This window comes from Chanos chanos, chromosome 8 (assembly GCF_902362185.1).
Source record: "Chanos chanos chromosome 8, fChaCha1.1, whole genome shotgun sequence".
Classification (NCBI taxonomy): Eukaryota; Metazoa; Chordata; class Actinopteri; order Gonorynchiformes; family Chanidae; genus Chanos; species Chanos chanos.
The window spans coordinates 30,513,597-30,538,673 of NC_044502.1; the positions used below are offsets into that span (position 1 = coordinate 30,513,597).

The following is a 25,077-nucleotide window of genomic DNA, read 5'->3' on the forward strand; positions in this document are numbered from 1 at the left end:
ACAGGCCAAATGAAGCAAAAAAAAAAAAAAGGCATTGCAGTAGGTGTGGTCTGTTGTTATTTATTGCTTAAGAGAGCTTTACGCCGACATCCTATTATGTCCAGCCGCTGGACAGCAGCACAGTTCTGCGTACGTTGCCAAGAGCAATCCATTTAGCTTCAATCATATTACACCTAATCTAATCACAGCTAATAAAAGCTATAGCTCGTCACGGCTGTTTTCAGCTTACAGCTTATTTAAAAAGGTAAAAAAAACAGATGAGTAAGCTATTTGCACAGCTGTCCCAGATCAATAGAGTACAATCCAAAGCTAGAAGCTTAAACAGGGCGTTATATCCCTGTTTATGGCAGCATATCTGTGATTCTGCATCTGCTTTTGGGAGCATTATCTGGCAGGTTCTGTGAATCTGGCCTTGGCCAGATGAAAGTTGTTAAATGTGTTGGAGCAGTGGGGAGAATGATCAAGCAGATCAGATCATTATTAACACTGCTTTGATGCAGTCGTCACATGCTTGAATTATTTTAGGTTTTGTAAGGTTGTGATTGTATCTGTTCTTAAGCTTTTAATCTACGCCAGAGAGTGACTCGGTTTACCAACGTAAGATAGCAAGCAGTAATATTTTTCCACAGGGTTTGTGGTCCAAGCTCACAGCGTGTGAGCGTCCTCTGAAATAAAGGTGATATTTCTTCCTTTTTTCCCCCCTCCAGTTGTCTGGGTGCTCGCACAGTAGTAAAAGGGGCTAAAAATAGCTTTGTCTCTTACCGTGTTGTGCCGCCTAATTAAGAGGAAAGGGACAAAGTTGCTCCTTAGCATCTGGGCTTTGCGTGTAATGGCTGCCCTTGGTTTCGCTCAATAGTGGATGCACACCACTGCCGGTTATACTCTGTGGAACAGCAGAACCTCATGTGTTCCTCCCACCTGTGAGGATTCTCAGAAGGAAACTAGCTGACTTGTAAATCAAACTCGAGGGAAATAAAAAGTTTAGAGTCAGACTGAACTTTATCTGAATACAGTGTCACTGTAAATGTGTGTTGAGGCAGTGAATATCCGTATATATTTTTTTCCCCCTACAAGACTTAACTCTCTGGTTTCCTAAATGTCAGGCTTCCTTGACTGAGTGAATTTTTGGAATGAAAGGTTCCTGCTTAATGATGTTAATGAGTAAATAATAATCACTTCAATAATGGAGCAGCATCATAAAGGACGGACACAAATCTGTCACTGGAGTACAAGAAAAACATCATTCTTACTGGACAAAAAGAAAAGAGTCCATCAACAGGTTCTTGACCTGCCAATGCTTGACCTTTTCTGTCCTGACAGGCTACAGTGGGTAATTAAATCAGGTAGTCCCTCCCTCCCCACGAGCTTTTAGCATTATAGATTATAACATGAATCAAAAGCAAAAGTCCTGTCGCCTTTGTTTAGTGATGCCGTCAAGGTGGAGTACAGTTTCGCCGAAAGGTGGGCTCTCGACAGCTAATCAATCTATGTTTTGTTTCTTTGTCAAACAGAAATGGTTCTTTTTCCCTGTATTGAAAAGGTCATATTCAAAAAGGTATTTATAAATGAGACGGGTTTCGACAGAGGGAAATTACAAAATTAGTGAAGGCAGTGGCTGTTGTGTTTTGAAGTTTAATCTGAGCTGATATGCGTTCGTCTGTGTGAAAGGCTCTGACTAACTGACAAAATGATTTGTGTCTTTTTTTCATCTTCAACCTGTGTATTGGAGACGTGATTGTTTTAGTGGTATGCAGCAGACAAGATCTCCTTTTTCTTAATATCCTCATTGTTTGTTTGTTTACCTCCTGCATTCTGGAGTTAAATTATTATTATTATGGGTATGTTTGGGTAACACCTGCTCATTTGTGCCTTTCTGGTTGTGATAATAGCTATGTATTGATTTGCTGTTCTTGTACATCTGGTCTGTACTTCTGTATTGACTTATGGTGAAGTTATTGAAAAGTCTGCAGCCAAACACGCGGCATAATGTCCTTTGAAGGTTTTAGTGCTACATTTTAGTGCAGAACAAAACTGCATCTTCTGCCCCCAGCCTGCCCCCCCAATCACCACCATCAGTTTAATTTCTGGAGACAAATTTCGGGGCATCTCCAGTCATCCCTGTAATCCCTACGTATCTCACAGTGGAATGGGTTGGTTAAAGCTGGTGGGGTGAATGACTTTGTTGGCCAGCTCATGAGGCTAGTGCAGTCCCCGGCGAAACAGGAGATTATCCTGCACATGAAAGCAGTCAGGAGATAAGCTGCGTGGTGGGTGCGCGGCACCCGACAGGGCGGTGCACATGCTGCGCGTCGGAACAAAATGGGGGTGGAAACAGCCTTTGCCAAGTCAGCCTTGTCTCCTTGGCTTTTTGAGCTGGCAGAATGGTGGCATGGCACTGTGTGTGCAGGTTAGCCTGATTTGTTTACAACTGCAAAGTAATGTGGACACACTCCCTGTGCATCTTGTGTGTTTGTGTGTCTGTCTGTCTGTCTGTCTGTCTGTGTGGATGGAGGAGTGTGAAACCTCACACAAGTCTGTAGCATGGGATGCATGTCGAACACCACCTGGCCTGTCAGGTTTCTGTAGCTACCTGCCAGAGAGCCCTCCTATGTGGTCCAGAAACAGACCGGCGAGACTGATTCTCTCTAAACTCCACTGTGCCTCACAGTTCACTCTGCTGACTCCCTCACAGACAGACAATTTGGTTTTGTTACCCTTTCTTCCGGTGAAACTGCTTTTTAAATCCTCATAGGCTGATGTTCTGTACTGATCTGACTTGACTTGCTTGTAAGTGCTGTATAAACTTGTTTTATTCGTCTGAATATAGAACATTAAAATGGAAGAATTTGTAACGGTGCCATTGCCGGCTGTTTATACAGATCCAACTGCAGCGTTAGTCAGGCTTCAGCCTGTGTGGCCAGCTGTATCCATCAGCTATTTAATAGCCATTTCCCAGTCTTTAGCCTCCGTGCCCCCCCCCCCCCCCTTCCGTAATGGCCTCTCTGAAACCCTCTTCCAGGAATGGTGAACAGGACGGCTGAGTATACCTTTCTGTCACGGACAGCAAAGTTTCCTGTTCAGCGTGCAGTATTATCTGTGTGTGTAGTCATCTGCCATGCGTTTGTTGTTGCTATTTTTTTTTTTTTTTTTTGCGCATTTGGTCCAGCCCAGATAAACAGGATTAGGGATTTAGGATTACACTTCCCTGACCTTTTCCAGACTGTATTGTCTACGCCCCTCGGCCATCTAATTCTGTTTGTCAGTTCGGCGTCTGGAACCCAAAGGAACATGCCAACCTGCTGTTCTATTGCCTTCTTTACCCCTGCTAACCAAACAATCTGGTGGATTGAGCAATCTCTTTTATTTATTTTTTTCCTCTCTTTTTTTTTTTTTTTTTGCAATATGGTTTGGTTTGTCAGTCCCTCTGTGTTTCTCTCTCTCTCCCTCTCTCCGTCTTAATCTGTCGCACTCAGCATCTGTGGCTAGGTGCAGATGCTAGAGGGAAGGCATTTCCAGGCAGTGTGATCCCTGAGAGGTATCTGTTTCAGAAGTTGTTTTAATGTGAATAGGGGTTTAGTCCCATCTTTGTTCCCTTAGACCAGTCACACATCTTAGATGTAAAATTAGATGTAAAAAAATGTAAGATTTTTTTTTGTGAGCTGGCAGAGCTTCAGTCTCCTTCCTTGATCTTTTGTGCGTTTGCTCTGTCTTTTCAGAAGGCAGCAGAAGCACACGTGTAGGGTAGACCAACTATGTTAATATTCTACGGTGTTAATTTCAGCACATTGTTCTGTTTTACCCATTAAAACAAATACCAGCTACTCTGACTGTGTGGTATCCCGTCCTCTCAGAGATTGTCATTACACTTCAGTGCCAAAAGCAAAAAAAAAAAAATATTCCATTATATTTGATCACCAAGAGAGACCTGTGGCTCCCAGACTCAGATGGAACCTTTGGGCTTTTCTGCTTTTTCCATCGTCCATTACAGTTTAACTGCTAACTGAATGTGTCTGCATGCCCCCCATTCTGTAGCCATGTGGTGGGGCATGCAGCAGTGTTCAGTGTTTGATTTTTCTCTCTCTGTCTTTCTGCTACACTGGCCCTGAAAGCAAAGGCATAGGAACAGATGTGCAAGCAAGAAGATTAGCCGAACGTTTTCACACATTGAAAAGATGTGAATATGTAAAATTACACCTCGCTCTGTGGCATGAATAGAAGCCTTAGACATGCTTGAAACTAGTCTGTAATGTTTTCTCTCAAGGGCAGATGTTCTACTAAGAGAAAAATGTCTGGTTTGGCAGACAGATACCTCGCCCCTATGTGACTTTTACAGTATTCATACAGTAACCTCTCCACTGAATGCAGGGCAGCAAATGAAGGAAGGAGTGTCTGCTATCTCCACCGGCATATCCACTTTCCAAAGGTAAAATGTATTTTTGAGTTGATTCTGCGGTACCCTTTGAATCTCCCCCTCTCTCTCTCTCTCTCTCTCTCAGTCTGGTTATTTTGACAGGTTTTGGCTTGTTATTCCTTTGTTTTAGAGTGCTGGAGAGATGGCACAACATTTTGGCAGACATAAACTCCTTAAATCAAGGGCAGTGATATCCAGCTTCTCCATAAGAAACATAATCTTCAGTCGCAATCTGTAATTTAAAGAAAACAGAGCCTTATTTTCTCTGTTTCAGGCTCGGGTTCTGGTAATCACCTGGTTTAGGTGCGTCAGATCTTAACCGATTGTCTGCATCCTGCTTCCTCATGTACAGAATATTCTGGAGCTAAGTCTGTACCGTTCACAGCTGGTGGCCCCTTACATATGTAAATTATAAGACATGTTTTTTCCCCCCTTTTCAAGTATTCCTTTGTGTAACACAGTTGTTACCAATCTCAAATGAGGAAAAAAACTAAAACAGTTTCATAGGACAGTGAGAGCAGCCATGATAGCCTTTTTGTGGGTGTATTTCTCTGCCTTTGTCATACACTACACCATCATGCTTTTAAGATCCTCATATGCTACTCTTAGTCACAACTTGGTGCTCATGCCTCACAAAAAACCCCACAATTTTTGCCCATAAATATTAAGTGCCTTGCACTCCTAAATACTACTCTGCTTTGTTATATTTCTCTCTTGTTTTGTTCAGAGAAATGAGGCAAGTTCACTCCCCTCTCAATTTTTGATCAATTTAGAACTGATCAGTAGTTTATGTCCAAACACCAAAGGGCTTAATCTCAAACCGTGAACTGGTCTTTGTCTGCTTGGCTCTCCAGCATAGACAGAAACTCTCCTTCCATCATCACTAATTCTGAACAGTGGCCATTGTTCTGAGCGTGAAGTGGCACTTCACCCGTCGGGGCGGGGTGCTTTGATTTCTTAGGATTTCACTGCGGGGTCTAAGACTTTGGACAGACTGCCTCAGTGAGGCAAACCATCCAGGGCTAACAGCCAGCCATTGTCCCTTGACCCCAGCAGGCATAGCTATACCACCTCCTCAAGGAAGTTTCCAGTACCTCTGAGACTGAAGTTTCAAGAAATTTCATATCATCTATTCATTTCATCATCCATTCTGAAGCTCCACGTGGCTTTGAAACCAGACAAGAAAGCAGGAATAGAGCAAGGAGAATAAAAGAACCTATGAAAGCTTTGAAGGCTTCGAAGGCTACATCTTTGTCGATTTTTTTTTTCCCCCTTCTCTTTTACTCTTTTAATTACGGATGCAACTGCTCTGTTGCTCAGACACTCTAGTTTTCTTAGACTTTGTTGATAGTCTCACCCTATCTCCCCTGGAAATGGTGCGTGATTGGGCTGAGATTCTGTTTTCCCTCAAAACTTCTCGAATTTCATTTGAAGGCAGTAAGCTGCAGCCAAGAAAATAAAAATAAATTAAAAAAAATAAATAAATAATCACAGCCAATATGTTTCCTGTTTGATCGTCCCCTACCTCTTTGTGACACTGTTGCACTGAACAGTTCAGTTGCACTGAACAGTGGGAAAAGATTTTGCCATCTGAACAATTACACAATCAATAAGAAGAACCCCAGAAATAAATTCATTCCCTGTTCCTGGAAGTAGATTATTGGCAGCATGTATTTAATTATAAATGTCCTTTATTCAGAAATGCTCCAAGTAATCTGCTTAGTATAATCAACGCTGGGCCAGTAGGGGCTTGTGTTGCATTTTCACAAAATGTCTCCTGATGGTTTCTGCTGTTTCTCTATTCATTTAGTCATTTCATCTGGTTTTGCTTTTCCCCGTGGTCAAAGGTGAACGAGTTTTTGTGTGTCTGAGTGTGTGTGTGTGTGCATGAGTGTGCGTTCATGTGTGTGTATTTGTTTCTCTCTGCTGTCAGCTGTGCATTAGAATTGATGTAGGGTAGTATTGATTAGCTATAGATGGGTCAAATGGTATGTACCGAATAGCCTCAGACCAGATTGTCTGTAGTGCCTGTTAGATTTGATTCTAATTTAAAATTATAGATTTGAGACAGCTGGTTGATGGTAAGGTCTTTGCGGTAGAAAATGATTAAGGTATGCAGGTTTAGGAATGACTATGGCCTTGAGGTAGGGCGTATTGTGGCAATGGTGCTATCATCAGAAAATGGCCTTTGTGTGTCTACAAGACAGGGTGCATTTTTTCACATGCTTGTCGAGTCTGTGGGGAGGGAAAGAGAAGGAGACTAGAAGGAACTTGCTGGTATGGGAGATGGCAATGTGCCTCTAAATGTCAAGGTCCTTTTTTCCATGTCTCAACACTTTATTTCAACATTTTTCTTTTTTATTTTTTATTTTTAAGCTTTTGTTTCTCCCTTCTCAGCGTTTATTTTTGTGGCACTGCAGCTGTCTTGAAAGGCAGCTAGCAGTGTTTTTCCGCTGATGATAGAAATTGCTCTGTAGGTTCTCTTATGTATCTTTGGCTGTGGCTTATTTGCTTTGAGGCTTTTTCAAGTGTATTGTTCTCTGAAGACCTAATAAAGCATGTTATACTTTCTCTGTTTCTTTTGCATTACATTTGCCTCACAAACAAACACTTTTCATACTTTCGTTGTAAGAGAATATGCTATCAGCATCTATTGGCATCCGGGTCTTGTCATCAAAAAGCCTTTTGGCTAGAGAAAGGAAGGATGTATAATCTGAAGAGTATGCTGCTACTCTCTCTGTACTTTGTCTGCTATTTGCAAATCCTTCTCACTGATTTGGATACTTGGAAGCTTCTTCATAAAACAAAGCAGAAAATAAATTTATGTTGCTGCAATTTGTAATGCCTTCCTGCACATTGGAAAGGGACATTCTGCTAATATAAACCATTCAGCGTGAAACCCGTCTGTTTCATGTCCTTGCAATTCTATTGGGTGTATCCTCCTTTTTTTTTTTTTTTTTTTCCTCTCTTTTTTTCGTTAATGCTTCATGTCACCTGAATCGTGCTGCTCTGAGAAGCCAGAGAACACAATGGGGTTAGGTCTGTTTTCTCAGGCTAACTGACTGGAGCATACTAAAGAACCCAGAGGCATGAATGGGAGAGCTTCCCTGCTGTAATTCAACCTCTGACGACATTCTGACTGCTGTCTGCGTTCCTCTGTGAGGCACAATGGAAGCCTGATGACAGGTATTGTGGTTGGAGCTTAAGCCTGGGCGGAGGGCGGAGAGGATATGTCGAGGTGCAGGATACGAACTCGTCATCCTAGCGGGGCCTTGTGGAAAGCTGCCCACTTTTGTTTTGCTTCATAAAAAAACTCAACTCTATGCTATGCATCTCCACCCCCCCCTTCAAAAAATTCCTGATGGGGATATTGGGTCACACAAATGGACTAGAACACTGACAGCTGTGTTTCGGGTGGGAGGGATGGATGTTTGGCTTAACTTTCACAGGCTGTGTTCCCCACACGTTTTTCTTTTCCCCCCTCGTCCCCTCCTCCACCACCTTCTCCTCCTCCTCTCTTGTGCTGTTTTTTTTCTCCCCCTCATCCTTTAGAATGTACTTTTTGTGCTATTTTGTGCTATTCATTCATTTTTATCCCCATGTTCTCCGGTGAGACTTTGATTCTTTGTCCCGATCTCTCTTTTTTCCCAAGCCCATACATTACATGGATCTCAAAGGCCTTTGAAACCAGGCCCCTTATTCCAGACGAGTCATGTTGTGTCTTGCCACTTCGATCTGAGTTTGCTCCCCCCCGTGTTTCAGTGGTCCTCTGTGCCTTGGCGCTTAGTTGAATGACCACAGGGGGGACTTGGCGGTTGTCTTTTGTGTCTGCCTGTATGTGTACATAAAGTATCATTTATATCCCATCCTTTATGAAAAAGATCAAACAGTATCCTTGTGATTAATTTGAGACATTGTGCTCGGTTTTTATGCTGTTTTTCGGTACCCCAAAGGCCCTGACATTTCCTGTGGTAGGATTCATTTACTTTTTTTCTTCAGTTTGTTAAAGAGTTGCAAGAAAAGTTTTAAAGGAGTTTATGTGATAGAATTGTAAAGAAAGTTGTTCCTCCCTGATGATGGGTGGGAGGTTTTCTGGGAATTTAGTATATGATCATGACAAGCTCCTTTTATGGCTCACTCCGTTCACTCTCAGACCACATCTCTTCTGTCCTTTCACACTGTGTACTGACCGCTTTCTGATGTTCTCCTTTTTCTTCTTTCTGCTGGAGAGAAGGAATAATGCTAACCTGCTATCTGGAGAGGATTTTTTTTTCCTAGAGGTCTTTTTTGTCAGCCAACACATCTGTGACATACATTAAACTTCAACTCTGAAGATGAAAAGACAAAATGACTTTGACTGCTTTGATGTGTGCCAAAGGAGAAAGAGAATTTAAAAAAAAAAAAAAAATTTTAAGTCTCACTTAATCAATACAAGCAGCCGCCATTATCCTGTAATCCTAGCACTGCTTTTGTAAATGGTTCTTCAGATCCTTTTGGTATTCTGCGAAGGGGAACCCTCTGAAATCTGTGCTCTCACGGCATTTGCTTGTCAGCATGGAGCTGCTCTGACTCGTCAAGTGGTGAGACAGAGTGGCAAATACATAAGTGTTTCAGTGGCACTGGTTATGCCTGAGAACATGACAGTCTGAGAAAATACACGTTTTGCCAGCAAGAAAAAAAAAGAAAGTTAAATGGTGTGATGAAAAAACAAGATTGTAGTTACTCAAAAACTTTTCAGAAATGTGACTATATATGTCCATCACACTGCTACCACTTATTAATTTTTCCCCCCTTTTGATTTCAGGCTTTCTGGACAACTTTCTCAAAATGTTATAGGAATGACCTGGTTGGAATGGGGCTTCTTGAACGGCCGCTTTGACCTTGAGGTGACCTCTCCACCCAGCCTCCAGGTTTACCTCTCGTCGGTCTGGCTTGGAAGTGAAGAACGTAGAGGGAGAGTGAGGGGAGAGAGACGAGGGGGCGTGTTGGGCAGGGGGCTGCTGGTGCATGGGGACGGGAAAGTGCACATCCCTGCTGGAGAGTGGAGACCCACCCTTGCCCATGCTGTCCCCTGCCCATGCCAGGCCCAGAACCCTCTGCAATGGTGACATGAGACTAGATCACGAAGAGGAGCCCATTTTCAAACCGCCTCTTTTTTGTGTGTTTTTTGGTAAGAATAGACTAGATACTGAAGCTCTTTTGTGAGTGGAGCACCTTCCATAAACTGGTACAAGCAGGTGCGGGGTGATGATGCTGGTGTGTGGACGCCTGAGGCGTCTCTGCCGGCAGCTCACGCTGCAGACCAGCCTTCTGCTTCTCTTCCTTTTCTGCCTGATCAGCGTCCTGATCTCTGCCTACTTCTTGTACGGGGTGAAGAAAGAGCTGGAGCCAGCCGCTGGCGTCGGGGGAGTGGGTGGGTCCGAAGAGGGCACTGCCGATTGGGAGGATCCACAGGCCACCCCCTCCCCTGCCAGGGTGCTGCCCCCACGGACTGTGAGACCAGCAGACACATCTCGGACAGACCCTGTGGTACTGGTATTTGTAGAGAGCCTATATTCCCAGCTGGGCCAAGACATAGTAGCCATCTTGGAGTCTGCACGCTTCCGCTACCAGACAGAAATTGCCCCCGGAAAGGGTGACATGCCCACACTTACCGACAAGAACCGCGGCCGATTCACGCTTGTCATCTACGAAAATATCCTCAAGTATGTGAACCTGGATGCCTGGAACAGAGAGCTACTGGACAAGTACTGTGTCGAGTATGGAGTGGGCATAATAGGCTTCTTCAAGGTGAGAGTTTACCTTTAATCTTTACTCACTGTGACTGATACTTCTGTCTTCAGTTACATTCTTCCTCTCTGTGGTGTTTCTACATGATTCAGGTTCAGGTGGACTTTGAAAAGTCTAGTTTTAGGGCCATCAGCGTGTTACCAAACATCCTCTGATATTTTAAAGAATTAACAATACCAAACTGATAAGATGAGACTTAAAAGTCTTGACAAGTGGTTTGCTTTATGGTGAAAAATCAAAATCTCACCTGCAAGGAATGAGCAGAAACATTTGTTAAGGAACAGAGGTGCCCTCTGTCGTAAATGGCATCGATAGAGGCCCTGTGGCTAGGACATGAATAATCAGTGTGAGAAAATAAGCCTGTATCTGTGGATCTGCAGCAAGAGATTGAAGGTCAGACTTCTGCCCTACCTGTCTGGTCAGCCCATCAGGACCGGGTCCTCCAGACCCCAGTACAGATGCATCCTCTCTTTCAGAGCAGCAGGAGCCGCTTCAGGCTGAAGTTAGACCTGGGAATTGACCCTCTAGGCCCCACTCATCACCACGATAACCTGATATGTTAGTCTACCACATTAGAGTGTAGGATACTCATGGTTGATGAAAGTTAGCCTCTGGGAAGACTGAGAGAGTTTCTCTGGTTCTGAAGGGGCACTTTGTTGGTGGCCTTAAATGTGTAGAAATGAGACAAGGGCTTCCAAATTTTTATTGAATTTGCAGCATGTTTTTAGCAGAGAGGTGAACGATTTAGTGTCCCACTGCCTGTTGCCCTCGTCAGCCCTTGACAAAGGCAAGCGCTGTACTGGGCACTGCCTAATTTACTGAATGCCTTGAGTGTGGCTGATGAAAGCACAGAGGTGCATGGCTCAGCAAACCTGTCCCATTCTCTGTGGCATAAACAGAACTTTTCAATGCCCCCCCCCCCCCCCCATGTAATGTAGCGTACATAGTTTCTGCTCCATCAAGCCTGGACTTGAATCTGCTAGTTTCCATAGCTCAGCCAAAGCCACCCTCCACTCTGAGCTGAGAGAGGAAATCAAGCAGGGGATGGGTTAGTGTTGGCAGACGTCAGCACTCCAGTGTTTAATTACACATACCAGTATCAACCTCCCTAAGCCCCTCTTGCCTTGTTCCCATTAGTCTTACTGTCTAATGCCGCTGATGCATAATTAGGATGAACCATCTGGGTCTTAGGTGGTACTTGAGTTGACATAATCTTCCAAGGGCTATATTTGTTCACAGCCCCCAACTCCATTCATTTATCTATCTATCCAGTCAGCCATCCATCCATCCTCCATCCATCCATCCATCCGTCCATCCATCCATCCATCCATCCATCCATCGTCTTGTTGTTCTTAGGGATCCTAAGGCTAATGATAAGGAGCATTTTTAAAATTTTTTTTTTTTTTTTTTTTTTTTTTACATGGATGGTTAAGTGATGACAGTTGTGGACTGTGGTTATGGCAGGGCGGAGCAGAATAAACAGGGAGTGTTAAGACAGAAACATTATTGATTAAGATGAATGGAATGCAGAGAGCTTTTGTCCACCCAAGTAGTTCTCCTCTAACCCTGAAACCCTGAACGGTCTCACGAGACAATCACAACCGCCAGAAGTTTCAGATCATTACCTCAGAATGCTACAGGCCATGAATTGACTGTGCTCAAAGTTCCTTGGAGTATTCAGCCAGATAATTTGTTGGCATCTCCTTGTGTAGATGCTAACTCTCTGAAATGGTAAAAATGGTTAGGTGTTTATAGGAGACAGGTGCTGCTCTGTTCAGTCCAAATGCTGATTTTGTTTATAATTATTAGTTTTTCTTCGATTGACCCAGTTGTCCAGACTCTGCAGTTTAGACATCAAGTGGAGATGAACAGCAAATGTACACGAACCCAAAGGCTTACTTTCAATCAGAGAACTTTGTTGGGCTCTTTCAGCAGAATAATGATGATTTTCTCATTAAAGTTCTGTCCATCCTTTCCCGTAAGGCCAATGAGAACAGTCTTCAGAATGCCCAACTGAAGGGTTTCCCTCTCTTCCTGCATTCCAACCTTGGCCTGAGAGACTGCAGTGTCAACCCTAAGTCACCCTTGCTGCTCATCACCAAAGCTCGTGAGGTGGAGAGGGGCCCGCTGCCTGGTGACGACTGGACTGTCTTCCAGTCCAACCACTCCACTTATGAGCCTGTTTTGCTGGCCCAGGCCCATGGCCTGGAGGTCGGCCTGCCTCCGGGGCCCCTTCACGCAGCGGTGGTGCAAGACTTGGGCCTACATGACGGCATCCAACGTGTCCTCTTTGGCAACAACCTGAACTTCTGGCTACACAAGCTGGTGCTTGTGGACGCCGTGAGCTTCCTAACGGGCAAGCGGCTTTCGCTGGCACTGGAGCGCTACCTGCTGGTGGACATCGACGATATCTTCGTAGGCAAGGAAGGCACGCGCATGAAGGTGTCTGATGTTAAGGTATGCGTACACAAACAGTTACTGAGACGTGTGTAATTTTGAGTCTGCACTGTGTCTGTGCATGTGTCTTTGTGCATTTGCACGAGCATATGCCAACGGTCCTCATGTAAGTGTGTGCGTGCGCCTCTGTGTATGTCCCTGTGTGTGTGTGTGTGTGTGTCCCTGTGTGTGTGTGTGTGTGTGGGATATTATCCTTAACCTCTCCGATGATACATACTGCACGTCTTAACTCTGGGACGTTAACTGCCGAGAGGATCTTGAACAGAGGAGTAGTAATAAAGGTGACAGAGCTGCTGTAGAGGTGATGTTAGGACACTGCTGTGAAGACGTTGCTCTGTGGCATCATGGAACCTGCCTGTCAATCATGAGCCCTGTCTCAAAGAGCCTTTTTCTCCCTGAGACTCAAACACACAGGTGGCCCTGACAGTCTCTCTCTCTCTCTCTCTCTCTCTCTCTCTCTATCTCTGCTGTGCCTGGATAAGAGCCAAGAAATGACACTGTGTGTGTGTGTGTGTGTGTGTGTGTGTTTGTGCATCCATTTATCTGTGTGTGGATGTTTGTGTGTATGGGTGTGTTTGTAGGAGTGAGAAATCTGTGAAGAATGGTTAAAGAATGGGAGAGTAAAAGCCAAAGGCCAACGACAAAGGAAGGCTCCAGCGACACAAAGAAATTCTCTTCTTCCTTTTAAAAGAAAACTCTTAGAAGCAGTGCACAAAAGCGCTTCAAAGTACTCGCTCTCTCTGTGTCAGTGTTGATCAACCTCTGGCCAGCCTGACGGTCTTCTCCTGTCACGAACATTCTGAGCCAACAACTTTTCAACACTTCAGCTGCCACTACAGAGTCTTCAACTCTTCTCACAATCTTCGTCTCTCACTCTCTCTTTCTTTCTCTCTCTCTTTTTTTTTTTGATGATTCACTGTTCAAAGACCATCCAAAAACCAGCCTTGAGGGCATGAATATTTCAAAGGTGTACAGCTTTGCTCCCTTGTTGGCTTTTTTTTTCTCTGTCTTTTTGTCATCTTCTATTGGCTTTTGGATTCTCAAACTGAAATCTGTAGTGATGGGTGCAAGTAGACTGTAAATATAATCAAAAACTTTCTGTAATGGACCTCAACACTTTTAAATATGAATCTCCCTATGACTGAGTTACACTGGAGGGAAGCTGTTTAGAAATGAAGCCGTGAATAAATTAAAATGAGAGACATACACAAACAAACATGGTCAGGACAGTGACAACAGACAAGCGTAACTCTCTCTGGCCTACAGCAAAAAGCCAAATGACAGCTGTGTTTGTTGCAGTAGGCACACACGTGTCTCTGTGACTATACACACATACATTATTTCTGTGTGTGTTTAGTAAAGCCTGTGAGTGTGTGTGTGTTGTGCCTTGGTGGGTTGCTTATGTGACTGTAAAATGTTTGAACATGTATTCGGTTTGTAAAACTCTGTGTTTGTCAGTTACTTAACCGCTCTCACTTTCTGAGTAGGCCCTGTTGGAGACACAGAATGAGCTTCGACCCCATGTGCCTAACTTCACCTTTAACCTGGGCTTCTCTGGAAAGTTCTTTCATGCTGGTGAGAATATGTGACACACATTAAGAACTGATCATTCCAACCGTACTAAATGTGATTTCATACATTAAATGTTTAACCCATGGTGAGGTTTGTGTGTGTGTGCGCATATTCCTTTCTCAGGCACAGATGAAGAGGACCTAGGTGATGACCTGCTCCTGTCTTTTAGTAAAGAATTCTGGTGGTTTCCACACATGTGGAGCCATATGCAACCTCATCTCTTCCACAACCACTCGGTTTTGGCCGAACAGATGCTGCTTAACCGCAAGTTTGCTGAGGTGAGATCGCAACCCAGAGCTCACCACAGTTCTGAGAGTATAGTACAAAGTGAAAAAGATGATGTGAGATGTCATTGTTTCCCCAGCTGTTTCCATACATTTTGGCAATTGCATGAACTTTCTGCTGTCTGTTCTGTGTAAATTCATATGGAATATTCTAAATTGTTCACCTGTTTTGTAAGAAAGTGGAATCTGTAACTTAGCAACAGTATGACGGGGAGAAGCCCCCACCTGCTCTCTCATAATGAGAAGGTAGTTTTGCTTTGACTTCTTTTTTACAAATATAATGAGTGTTTAGCTTTTGTTAACAATAGTCAATTGAAATGCATCTGAAGTCCTTCTGCAAAAACCTGTCTGCTTTCTACTCTCACAAGAAGCAAAAATAGACATGGGGTAGATAAAAGGTTTTGAGCGTGTGAAAGTGTGGTGGAAGCACTTTGTGGCTGTATGAAGTGTGAATGCAGAAGCTGATTAATATAGATGCCCAGTGAAAGTAGTTATAAGCTCTGTAGAAATGCAGCAATTGTCAGTTTGAGTGTGGAACAACTTACCCTCTCTCTACCTGTATACTAGTCGGAAACTCTCTACCTGTATACGAGTCGGAAACTCTTCAGGTTGGCAGACACAACCCCTTAGGTTGGACTTTAAGGAGAGATATTGAAATATTCTCTTGAAATATTGCAATCTCAGCCCTTTTTGTCTCCTAACAGGAGCATGGAATCCCCACCAACATGGGCTACGCGGTGGCCCCTCACCACTCGGGGGTCTACCCTGTCCACATGCAGCTGTATGAGGCCTGGAAGAAAGTGTGGGGTATTAAAGTGACCAGCACTGAGGAATATCCCCACCTCAAGCCTGCCCGCTTCCGCAGGGGCTTCATCCACAGCGGAATCAGCGTAAGGATACACATACACACACACACACACTCACACACACACACACACACACACACACACACACACGCACATTTCTAACTTCTGTGACTTGTTCAACACACAGTCTGCTTGCATAAAGGGTTTTCCTGCTATACCAAGTTTGGTGGAAAGAGTATAAGATTTATTCAATGTTGCTAAGCTTTTAAAGCGGCCAGTTTTTTTTGTAATGCAAGCAAAAATAGTATATCTGATCATAATAGTATTATAATGGTATGTCTGAATCAGACCCATGAATTGGCTGTGTTTTAATTAGTTCCACAAGTTTCTTTGACAGACGTACACATCGATCAATGTATTGTTGATTTAGCATTTTTTTTTTTGTTGGATGACTCAGTGTTGTACCACATTTGTACTTGAATGCAGTTAGACATAAACCCCTGCCTATTCCTTTAGTGTTTGATGTGTGGAGACCTCAGGGGACTTGTGGGTAAAACCTTTATAAAAGCATAGATTTTTCTTTTTGGTTTGAACAGTTTATGCTTTACTCTGGGGGTCAGTAGACAGACAGAATATCCCAAAGCTGACTAATGTCAAAGTGTTTTCTTATGCTCATGCTGACAGAGCTGTGCTACATAGACACACACTGGGATTAAAGTGAGAGAGAGAGAGAGAGAGAGACAGAATGAATCAAACAGATATTTCTGAGGCCAACTCCTGAAAAGAGACAAACATAATAGTTCTTTCCAAAAAGTATTTTAAAACACGCCACAGAGAACCATTTTCTTCGAACTGGCACTCACAAACCTGGCACTCACCAATACTCAGGCGCACATCACTGCATGGGATGGGACTGTTAGCAGTTTAGCATCTGTCTGTATCTGATACGAGGTCTAAAAATCAAAGTCACCCCTGTGTTGCAAAACAAGTGTGTACTCTGCGTAAGTTGGAGCGTTTTTATTTGATTATGGCGATGTGTTGGGAGACAGGATATTGTATATACAACAACTTTTTTTTTTGCCCTATTTGTTATTGTCCGGCAGTTGAGTGTCAAGTTGTAACGGTGGCGTTAATTCTGACATTAGCATGTTCGTGTGAATTGTTCTCAGGAAACTTAGTGGCCCGGTCTCTGCAATGTAAACATCGATTTGTCCAGTTCTTTACTCTTGGGGATTCTCAGCTTTGCTCTACACTCTGTGGTTGGGTTGGGTTGGGCTGGGCTCTGTGCTCATAAAAGTGAAAACTCAGAGGAGTCGTCAGCATATCCAACAGTACCTCACCAACCAGCTCTCAGCAGGGCAGTCATTTTTTAACGACCAGCCAGAACGATCTGATTTTATTCACTCCCGTTACAGACGACTGACTGCTTAGACTCTCTCACCTTACCTTTTTAAAGACTTTCAATTCATGATAATGAGCTTTGGGGATAGGCATGTTCTCGCTATTCCAATATATAAAATAACAGCAGTGATGTAATGCATTTCGGCATATTATAAACATATACTCTTGAAACACTTCAAGGTGCTACGACCATTCTTGGTCAATTTCCCAAAACTTGGATCATTCCATCTGAAATCACACAGAAACAGTGGATTTCCAAACTGACCATCTGATGATTTATGTAGTTATTGATCAGTAAGAAAAGCATTTCTTGGGGGGGGAATAAATTAATAAATAAGTCAAATCTGCTTTGTGAAAAATGATGTTAATTTTGTTTTAGTTATATAGGAATGGCATATTTTATACTCTTCACTGACAATGGGTAAGACATGGGGAGCACAAATGGACACCCCCCCCCCCCCCCCCCAAACCCCAAAGCCACCCCAACATACAGAATATAATATCAGTTGCATGTCCTTGACCAGCAGACAATATAAAGCTACAGCTTGAGTATTGCTTCTTGATGTATTCCCAGAGCAGATGATGACGGCCTTTTTCCTCCTGCACTGATAAATGCATCAGTAACGTTTTTTGTATCCTGTTGTGCCAAAGAATACTGTGATCATGATTTCTTGCTCCTGTTCCCAGATAAAAAAAAAAAAAAAAAAGAAAGACAAAATAACAACAAAAAAGAGAAAAGTCTTACACTGTATTGGTATGACTTCATTTTTTTTTTTTTTCCCCCGGTGCTTTTGCGTTTGCTCCGGCAGAATGCTATGCTGTGGTGTTGAATGGTATGTGGTTTGTAGTCAATGAAATAGTCATGAAAGTTCTGGTTCTCAGGTGTTGCCTAGACAGACCTGTGGCCTCTTCACTCACACCATCTTCTACAATGAATACCCTGGGGGCCCCAAGGAGCTGGATAAACTTATCAACGGAGGAGAGCTGTTCCTTACCGTACTCCTCAACCCTGTGAGTCGCTCCATCAGATCCAGCCCCGCAGCTGTTGCTAGGATTAAAAAGATAAAAAAAAAACAACTTTATTTAACCCGTGAGGTTTTCATTGGAGATAACGTGATCTTTTCACATCAGCTCTAGCAGATAAGCCCATATGATGAGGTTATATTTTTACTCCTCCACCTGTAAGGGCAGTGTATCTTTTATGTATCGTTATGTTTTAATGGAAGGAGAGAGAGAGAGAAACTTCTAGACGTCCGCCTCTCATATACAGACACACATGCTGAAATGCGTCACTGTCACTCACTCTTTGGCTCTCATTCTCCTCTTTCAGATCAGCATCTTTATGACCCACCTGTCCAACTATGGCAACGACCGTCTGGGTCTGTACACCTTTAGGAACCTGGTGAAGTTCCTACAGACGTGGACCAACCTGAAACTGCAGACGCTGCCGCCCATACAGCTGGCCCAGCGCTACTTTCAGATCTTCCCCGAGGAGAGGGACCCCATCTGGCAGGTGAGAGAGAGGAGAAGGCCCCACAGTGGAGCTTCGTCTCAGGGAGTGCTATTTTTGAAATTGGGTCTTCTACTACCTTTCACTGTCATTGTCTGTTTACACTATAGCTATCATTCTCTCTCTCTTTCTCTCTATCTCTCTCTCTCTCTTTTTCTCTCTCCCTGTCTCTCTCTCCCCTCCATTGCACTGGAACCATAGACTCTATCTCTTAAATAGTCTCATTTAAGTCCAAATATTTTGAAGTATATTTTTCTTTCTCTGTGGGTATAATATGTTTGTGACCCATTTCCCTTTATAGCGTCTATTTGTCCTGAGTGTGTTTGATATCAGGAGGTTTTGGTGAAACAATCCTGTGTTCAGCTCTCAGCATTTCAGACCTTTAGTCTCATTTTATGGTGATGGTGATGATGGTTCTTGTTTGTAAATGTATCATCTGAGGAAGTTGGCCCAGTTGTTCTGCCATGCATGCATCTTATGCTTTATGTATGGAGGATTCTTTTAGAAAGCGCTGAATGCAAGCTTTTAACTGGATGTTTGTCCCAATTTCTCAGAACTGTGCTATGTAAACAGACCCCACTCTTCACTGCCATCAAAGCAATCAGGTCGATGACTGATAAGAAATAGTTTTGAGCCAGCTCCTGATTAGTATTTCGGTTTGTACTGTTTGTTTAATGACTTTGAAGCAACCCACACTCTGTCTGTCTGTCTGTCTGTCTGTCTGTCTGTCTGTCTGTCTCGCTATTTCTGACTGTCTCTCTCTCTCCACCTCTCTCTCAGAACAGCAAATCTATCTCTGATGTGTCTTGTTTTGTCATAGTGTTTCCCAAGTTTGGCTTGCTCTGAAAAGGTACCCATCACTTCTCACTTATTCTTACAGGGAGTCCGCTGGTGGGGACCTGAATGTGAGGAGATTTAAATAACCCGATCTGGGAGTGCAAAATGCCCCAGCGGCGGTTCTTTCTGCGATTTTACCGCTACAATGTTTAATAGTCATTCATTTGAGTGATGTGAACCAACTTGTCTGTTACAATTAATTTTAAGACTTTTTTTTTAGTATGCTTATTTGAAAGCGCATTTAAAGTTGCAAGCTGAACACTGATACGCGCCAGTAGTCGAGCAGGTAATTACTGCTACAGTTCAGGTTTCCCAGGGTAATCTCCTCATTAAGAGAGACAGATGTTTTGACATGAGTGAGACTCATAGGGTTCGTAGATTAGCCTTTCAGGCAGACATCACGTAACATCATCTTTACAATTCATTTAGCCCTGAAGCAGAAGGACTAGATGATATCATATTGTACCAGACATCTCTCTGCAGATGCATGGACCAATAAGGAGGGGCACGTATCATAACTCTGACTCGTTCATAATTACAACCTGTCTTTGATAGGACTCTCAGAGGCTCTCTTTGTGTTTGCTGTTTTGGCATAGTTTGAGCCTGGTATTAAACAAAGCTTCTGGAGTGGGATTTCTCCACCAACCAGGTAGCTTGAACCGATATTGATGCACAGTCTCGAATTTTGGGTTAAATGACTCACAAATCCTGTCTTGTTAAATAACCTCCTGGTGTGCTTTTAACAAAATGAAATAAACACCTGCATTCATAGTTAGGGATAAAACTTGTTACTTCCCCTTTTTTTGACCATACTGCTTGGCCTCAAATATACATGATGGCTTTGATTTTTTTTTTTTTTCTTTCAGTCAGATCTGACTGAAAAACAACCAATTCTCCTTTGGCTGTGACTCTTCCTCTAACCCAGAAGGTTGGGTTTTATGCAGGGTAAAAACAATAGAAAAGCAAGCAAATGTTTCACCCAAATGTAATAGTATCCTTAGGAACAGAGTTAATGGGAAGGTATCCAGCCTAAGCTGCCTGATTTCTTTCTTCGATGTCTATCAGTAATGGTAAAAAATTCATAATGGCCTTATGTAACAGGGGAACAGTATATCGTGAGACTCGCACACATCACTGAGAATAGCCTGCATTATACCCAAACTTACTGCTGTTATCCTGTCTCTGAAAAATGTTGCAGACTCTTCACATTTAGATGTGGAAATGAGGACAGAGGAGCTTGTAAGTGTGAGATTAATAAGACTGTCAATGACTGAGAACCCTGGGGTTTTTCTCGTTTTCAGCAAGCAACTTTGAAAAATAAGATTGTCTGGGATTTCTCTTCCATGGTTAATAATGCTAAGATGCTCTCGTAAAGTTTCATTGTAAAAGCCTGTTTTTCCTCCATTTTCCTCTGTTTAGATATCTTTCTAGGTTTGGTGGGCTCTATAGCACGAGTGCCTGGCTGCAGTTTTTTCTGAAGTTGATTAAACCAGTCACATACTGTATTTGTTGTCTATGTGCACTTCAAAGGTAACAGCAATGATCATTTTGTCATAGTTTATATGGACAATGAACAAAGTACTGAGAAGCTGTCAAAAAAGCAGCGTCCAGCAATGCTGTTCAAAACATCACATTTTTTTTCCCCCCATGGTGATTTTACTTGTCTGTATGAGTAAGCTTAATGCTTTGCATTGGCTTAGTGGAGATTATTGTGGTTGGAAGGTACCTTTTCTCCCCACATTGCTGAAATTGACTCATGTCTCCCACAGGATCCGTGTGAAGACAAAAGACATAAAGATATTTGGTCCAAAGAGAAGACATGTGACCGCTTTCCCAAGCTGCTCATCATTGGCCCGCAGAAGACTGGTCAGTCTCAACTCCTTTACCCAGTCACACACACACACACACACACACACATCCTGTACTCCGTTAGCTTTGCTAATCTGGTTGTCCTCCAGAACTTCTCAAAAGCTGTCTAGCTATCAGAGCGTAAAGATGATGTTGCTGTTCTCACCTATCAGTATAAATTAGTGGTTAACTCTCATAAAATTACTGAAATTGTCCTGTTGCAATTTTAGTTGTTAATTGAAAATTGCAAATAATGATTAAGATCGTATTACAATATTAATGATAGAAATTGGAATGAAAACATTTAAATCTCATATTTTAAACCAAAACTAAAAAAATGACGATAATAAAATTTGCATAATACCAAAGAAATAGCATGCTTTGGTCTCACCATATTTGAGAAAATTACAACAAAGTTGAATACAAATGGCCATTTAGTGACACTCAGAATAGTTCAAACACAATTTAAAAAGCTTATCAACAGGAACTTATGAGAAACAACGAGGTGATTAGAGGAGAATCAATTGGCACAAACAGAGGAGAGTACATAGATGTAGATGCGCATGTGTGTGGGTTTCTACATGCAACTGGCAACCAAACAAAACAATATCAACTAACATCGGGGCAGTTTAATGATGTGAGAATGGACTATATATGTGCTCCATGAATGGAATTATCTAGAGAGATCTAGAGAGCATACTTGAACACAACAAATCCACCAGTTTGAAATTAACACTCATAGTGTGTAGATGAGTCAATGTAGTGTATACACTCCCTGGAGAATGTAACACTGGTGAACTGCTATGCTAATTATTAACATACAAAGGATTCCCAATCTAAACAAACAACGATGAACACTTCATGTCCTCAACTGTAAACGCATAAACACATTTAAAATGCAGTTAATCTCACAGGCTTTAGCGGTTCTTAAAAACTCGTCGACCGTATACCCAAAGGCTCCAGCCTTACTTTGTCGTGCAGTCAATTTGACGAGAGTTCCAGTCGCAAGAATCTCACAGTCTGTCATCTGGTGGGCATCGGACTTTCGCCAAGAATGGTCCGAATGTGAAACACTGACCACACATTTACCAGCAGAAGGATTCGTTTTCAAAAGTCCATTTCTGCAGAGCTCTTCTAATCCTAACAGCTTTTGGGCATAGGAACCAGAGACATCGTTAAGTTTTCAGGCCACAGTAGTTGCATGAGCGTGAGTCCAAACTCTTAGCTTACAGCAGTGGATGTTGTGTTACAGAAAGAGAAGGAGCAATCTGTGTTTTTATCAGGGTTTTTTTTCTTTTTAATCTCCCTCTGTGCAGCTCTTTTCTTAACCGGGAAATAAATCATTTGTTATACCGTAGATAGTCTGTGTTATTTCTGTGGGCTTTGTATCCATATAGCCAAAATATCCCCAAGTATTTGACGTGACTAGAAATCTACACGGTAACAGCAGCGCGTGTTACGAGTAAAGGATCTTCTTTTGACCAGTCTGTCATGGATACACATACCCAGCCTTCGGAGTTGAGCTGCCTCTTCCCCTCTCAGGGGGGTTTGGACAAGTATCTGGCAACCCAGCCATCATATATCCAAGTGTTACTCAGTTACATTTCATTTATAGGCTCACCGCAAACAGGCAGGCAGGCAGTCCGTCTCGGGGGGAGGGATGGAGTTATTGCAACCTTGACTGTGCCACAGTAAATGGGAATTCCAGGTTTACTGCCTAGACTAATTAAACTTCTAAAAGATGTCTTGAGGGAGCAATAGTCCATTCTGAGAGTGGGAAGGAAAATGGCTCTGTTAATCTTTTCAATAAAAGTGGATTAGGGGTTGGAGCCCTTAGAGTGAATTTAGACTGTTTTTGAACTGTGTAATTACTTCCGTTTCTAGGCCAGGCCAGCAGTGTCCATCTTTATCTCACCTCTGTTTCATTCTGTCCCTCCATTTCAATGTGGAAACAAGGGCTCCACTCACATTCTCCTTGTATTCTTCAGGCTGAGTGTGTTTTCAACCAGAACAATCATTAAAAACAAAAAAATATGAATATTATAATGTACGAGTTTATACATACCATATTTTTTGTTCTAGATGATCTAGAATTGACATTGTTGTTGAATGAAAAGAAAGTTTTTTTCCCCCTGTATTTTAAGCCTTAACCAAGAGGGCATTGACACTCCTTAAAATGTAGCAACATAGCTATACTTCTCTACCTTCTCCATAAGTGCATTGGTGCTTCAGATCTGCCCTACATATGCTTTCTTTCCCAGAAGAATTGAACTTTAATTATGTTGTTCCCAGGCACAACAGCTCTCTATCTGTTTCTGGGCATGCACCCTGACCTAACCAGCAATTATCCCAGTAAAGAAACATTTGAAGAGATCCAGTTCTTCAATGGTCGCAACTATCACAAAGGCATTGACTGGTATGTAGCTTCATCGTTTCTCCCTCTCCCTCTCTCTTTGTTCAGTAATCTTTTTTTTTTTTTCCATTTTACAGCATGTAGTTTAGATGAGCGTCCCTATCATTGCTAAAGGTTTCTGGAGAGGTGTGGGGTGGTGCAAAGCTCTCATCAGTAATGTTTAATGTGTGCTGGGCTTCAGTGACATATAGATAAGGAAACTTTGTGCACTGTGGTAGCTCAAGATGCCATTCCCTCATACACATACCGTTGTTTTTTCACTCGTTCAGTTGTGAGGAGTAGCATACAGTCATTATATCACCTTATTATCAAGCACTAACAGAACTGACATGTTCATTCAGAGGAAAGAGAGCAGACATATTAGGCTAAACAGTTGAAAGTCCTGGCCATTAAAATTTGGAGAAACTTCATTGAAATGCCAAGTAGATTCAGCGCACTGTCCGCGCTTGGGCGAAAGCCGGGTTTTGTTATGTTTTTTTTCTTCGTTTGAACATGTTTCAGCAGCTCCCTCTGACACTTCTGTTTCTTTTTTTGGTGACAGGTACATGGAGTACTTCCCTCTGCCCTCTAACACAAGTTCAGACTTCTATTTTGAAAAGAGCGCCAACTACTTTGATTCAGAGGTGGCAGCAAGAAGGGCAGCAGCCCTCCTGCCTAAAGCCAAAATCATCACTATCCTCATCAACCCGGCAGACAGAGCTTACTCTTGGTACCAGGTAAATCTGTCAGCTGCCACACACAATTCTATTTTAAAAAATAATTAGGTTATCTCGTCTCAGGACCAAAGAGTCGTAATCTTTTTTTTTTTTTGTCTGTCAGTTCTAGTCCTGAACACCGCACCCACAAGTTTGCTCATTTTTGTTTCCACCCAAATACCAACCAGACTGATTCATCTATTCAAAGGCTCTTTGATTACTGTTTGATCTAAAACAGGAGGTTTGGTGTTTACTTGCACGGAAAATGTTGTAATCCTTTGTATCCTTGGGCCTGGAATTGGGAAACGTCTCTAAATAGCCTAAAATGGATTCTTGCTGATAGCTGTAATATTGTTCTCCATTTTTGTAATACGTCTTGCTCTTGGTTAGTGACTGGCGCAGCGACTCGGTACGTTCTCAGAAATGCAGCCTCGTAGAAATGATGTAGAATTATCTACATTATATTGACTGTTGGTGTCACAGAAAAACATTATGAAATTGAGGTCTTTGCAGAGTATCTTTGGCCATAGAGAAAAAAAGACCTAGAGGATCCTCTGACTCTTAGCTATATTTAAGTAGTCAGTTTTTGGAAGGGAAAAATACATGAAATTACTCTTACTATTTTCTATGTAATTTTGGCAAAATGCTACCTATTGAGACCAGTGTATGCATGAAGTCAATAGACCTGTGTGGCATATCACCAAGGCTGATTTAAAGTTAGATGCTTGACTGATTTAAAAGAGACATGGCGTACACATGGCAACTCCAAATGTTGTCTCAGATGAGCCAAGGGAAATAGAGGCATTCGCTCTTCCCTTTTTCATCTGTGTGTGTGTAACATCTGCTGTGTTTTCAGCACCAGAGGGCACACGATGACCCGGTGGCCCAAAAATACACGTTTCACAATGTCATCACAGCCGTTCATGACTCACCCATCAAGCTGAAGGTTCTTCAGAATCGCTGTCTGGTGCCTGGGCTGTACGCCACACACCTTCAGCGCTGGCTAAATTACTACCACCCCAGTCAGGTGTGTGTGTGTGTGTGTGTGTGTGT

The 25,077-nt window shown here is 42.7% G+C and overlaps 1 protein-coding gene across 1 annotated transcript in view; it reads left to right on the top strand.

The window, feature by feature from the left end:
- Positions 1-25,077, top strand: part of ndst1b (N-deacetylase/N-sulfotransferase (heparan glucosaminyl) 1b) — a 44,759-nt gene that overhangs the window by 16,541 nt on the left and 3,141 nt on the right. Inside the window, exons 2-12 of the mRNA XM_030781371.1 lie at positions 9,216-10,201; positions 12,185-12,658; positions 14,146-14,233; positions 14,354-14,508; positions 15,219-15,404; positions 17,604-17,732; positions 18,052-18,234; positions 20,838-20,934; positions 23,209-23,332; positions 23,871-24,045; positions 24,881-25,051. Coding sequence (XP_030637231.1) covers positions 9,659-10,201; positions 12,185-12,658; positions 14,146-14,233; positions 14,354-14,508; positions 15,219-15,404; positions 17,604-17,732; positions 18,052-18,234; positions 20,838-20,934; positions 23,209-23,332; positions 23,871-24,045; positions 24,881-25,051 — 2,325 coding nt within the window. The 5' untranslated portion in view covers positions 9,216-9,658. The remainder of the gene's footprint in view (positions 1-9,215; positions 10,202-12,184; positions 12,659-14,145; positions 14,234-14,353; positions 14,509-15,218; positions 15,405-17,603; positions 17,733-18,051; positions 18,235-20,837; positions 20,935-23,208; positions 23,333-23,870; positions 24,046-24,880; positions 25,052-25,077) is intronic.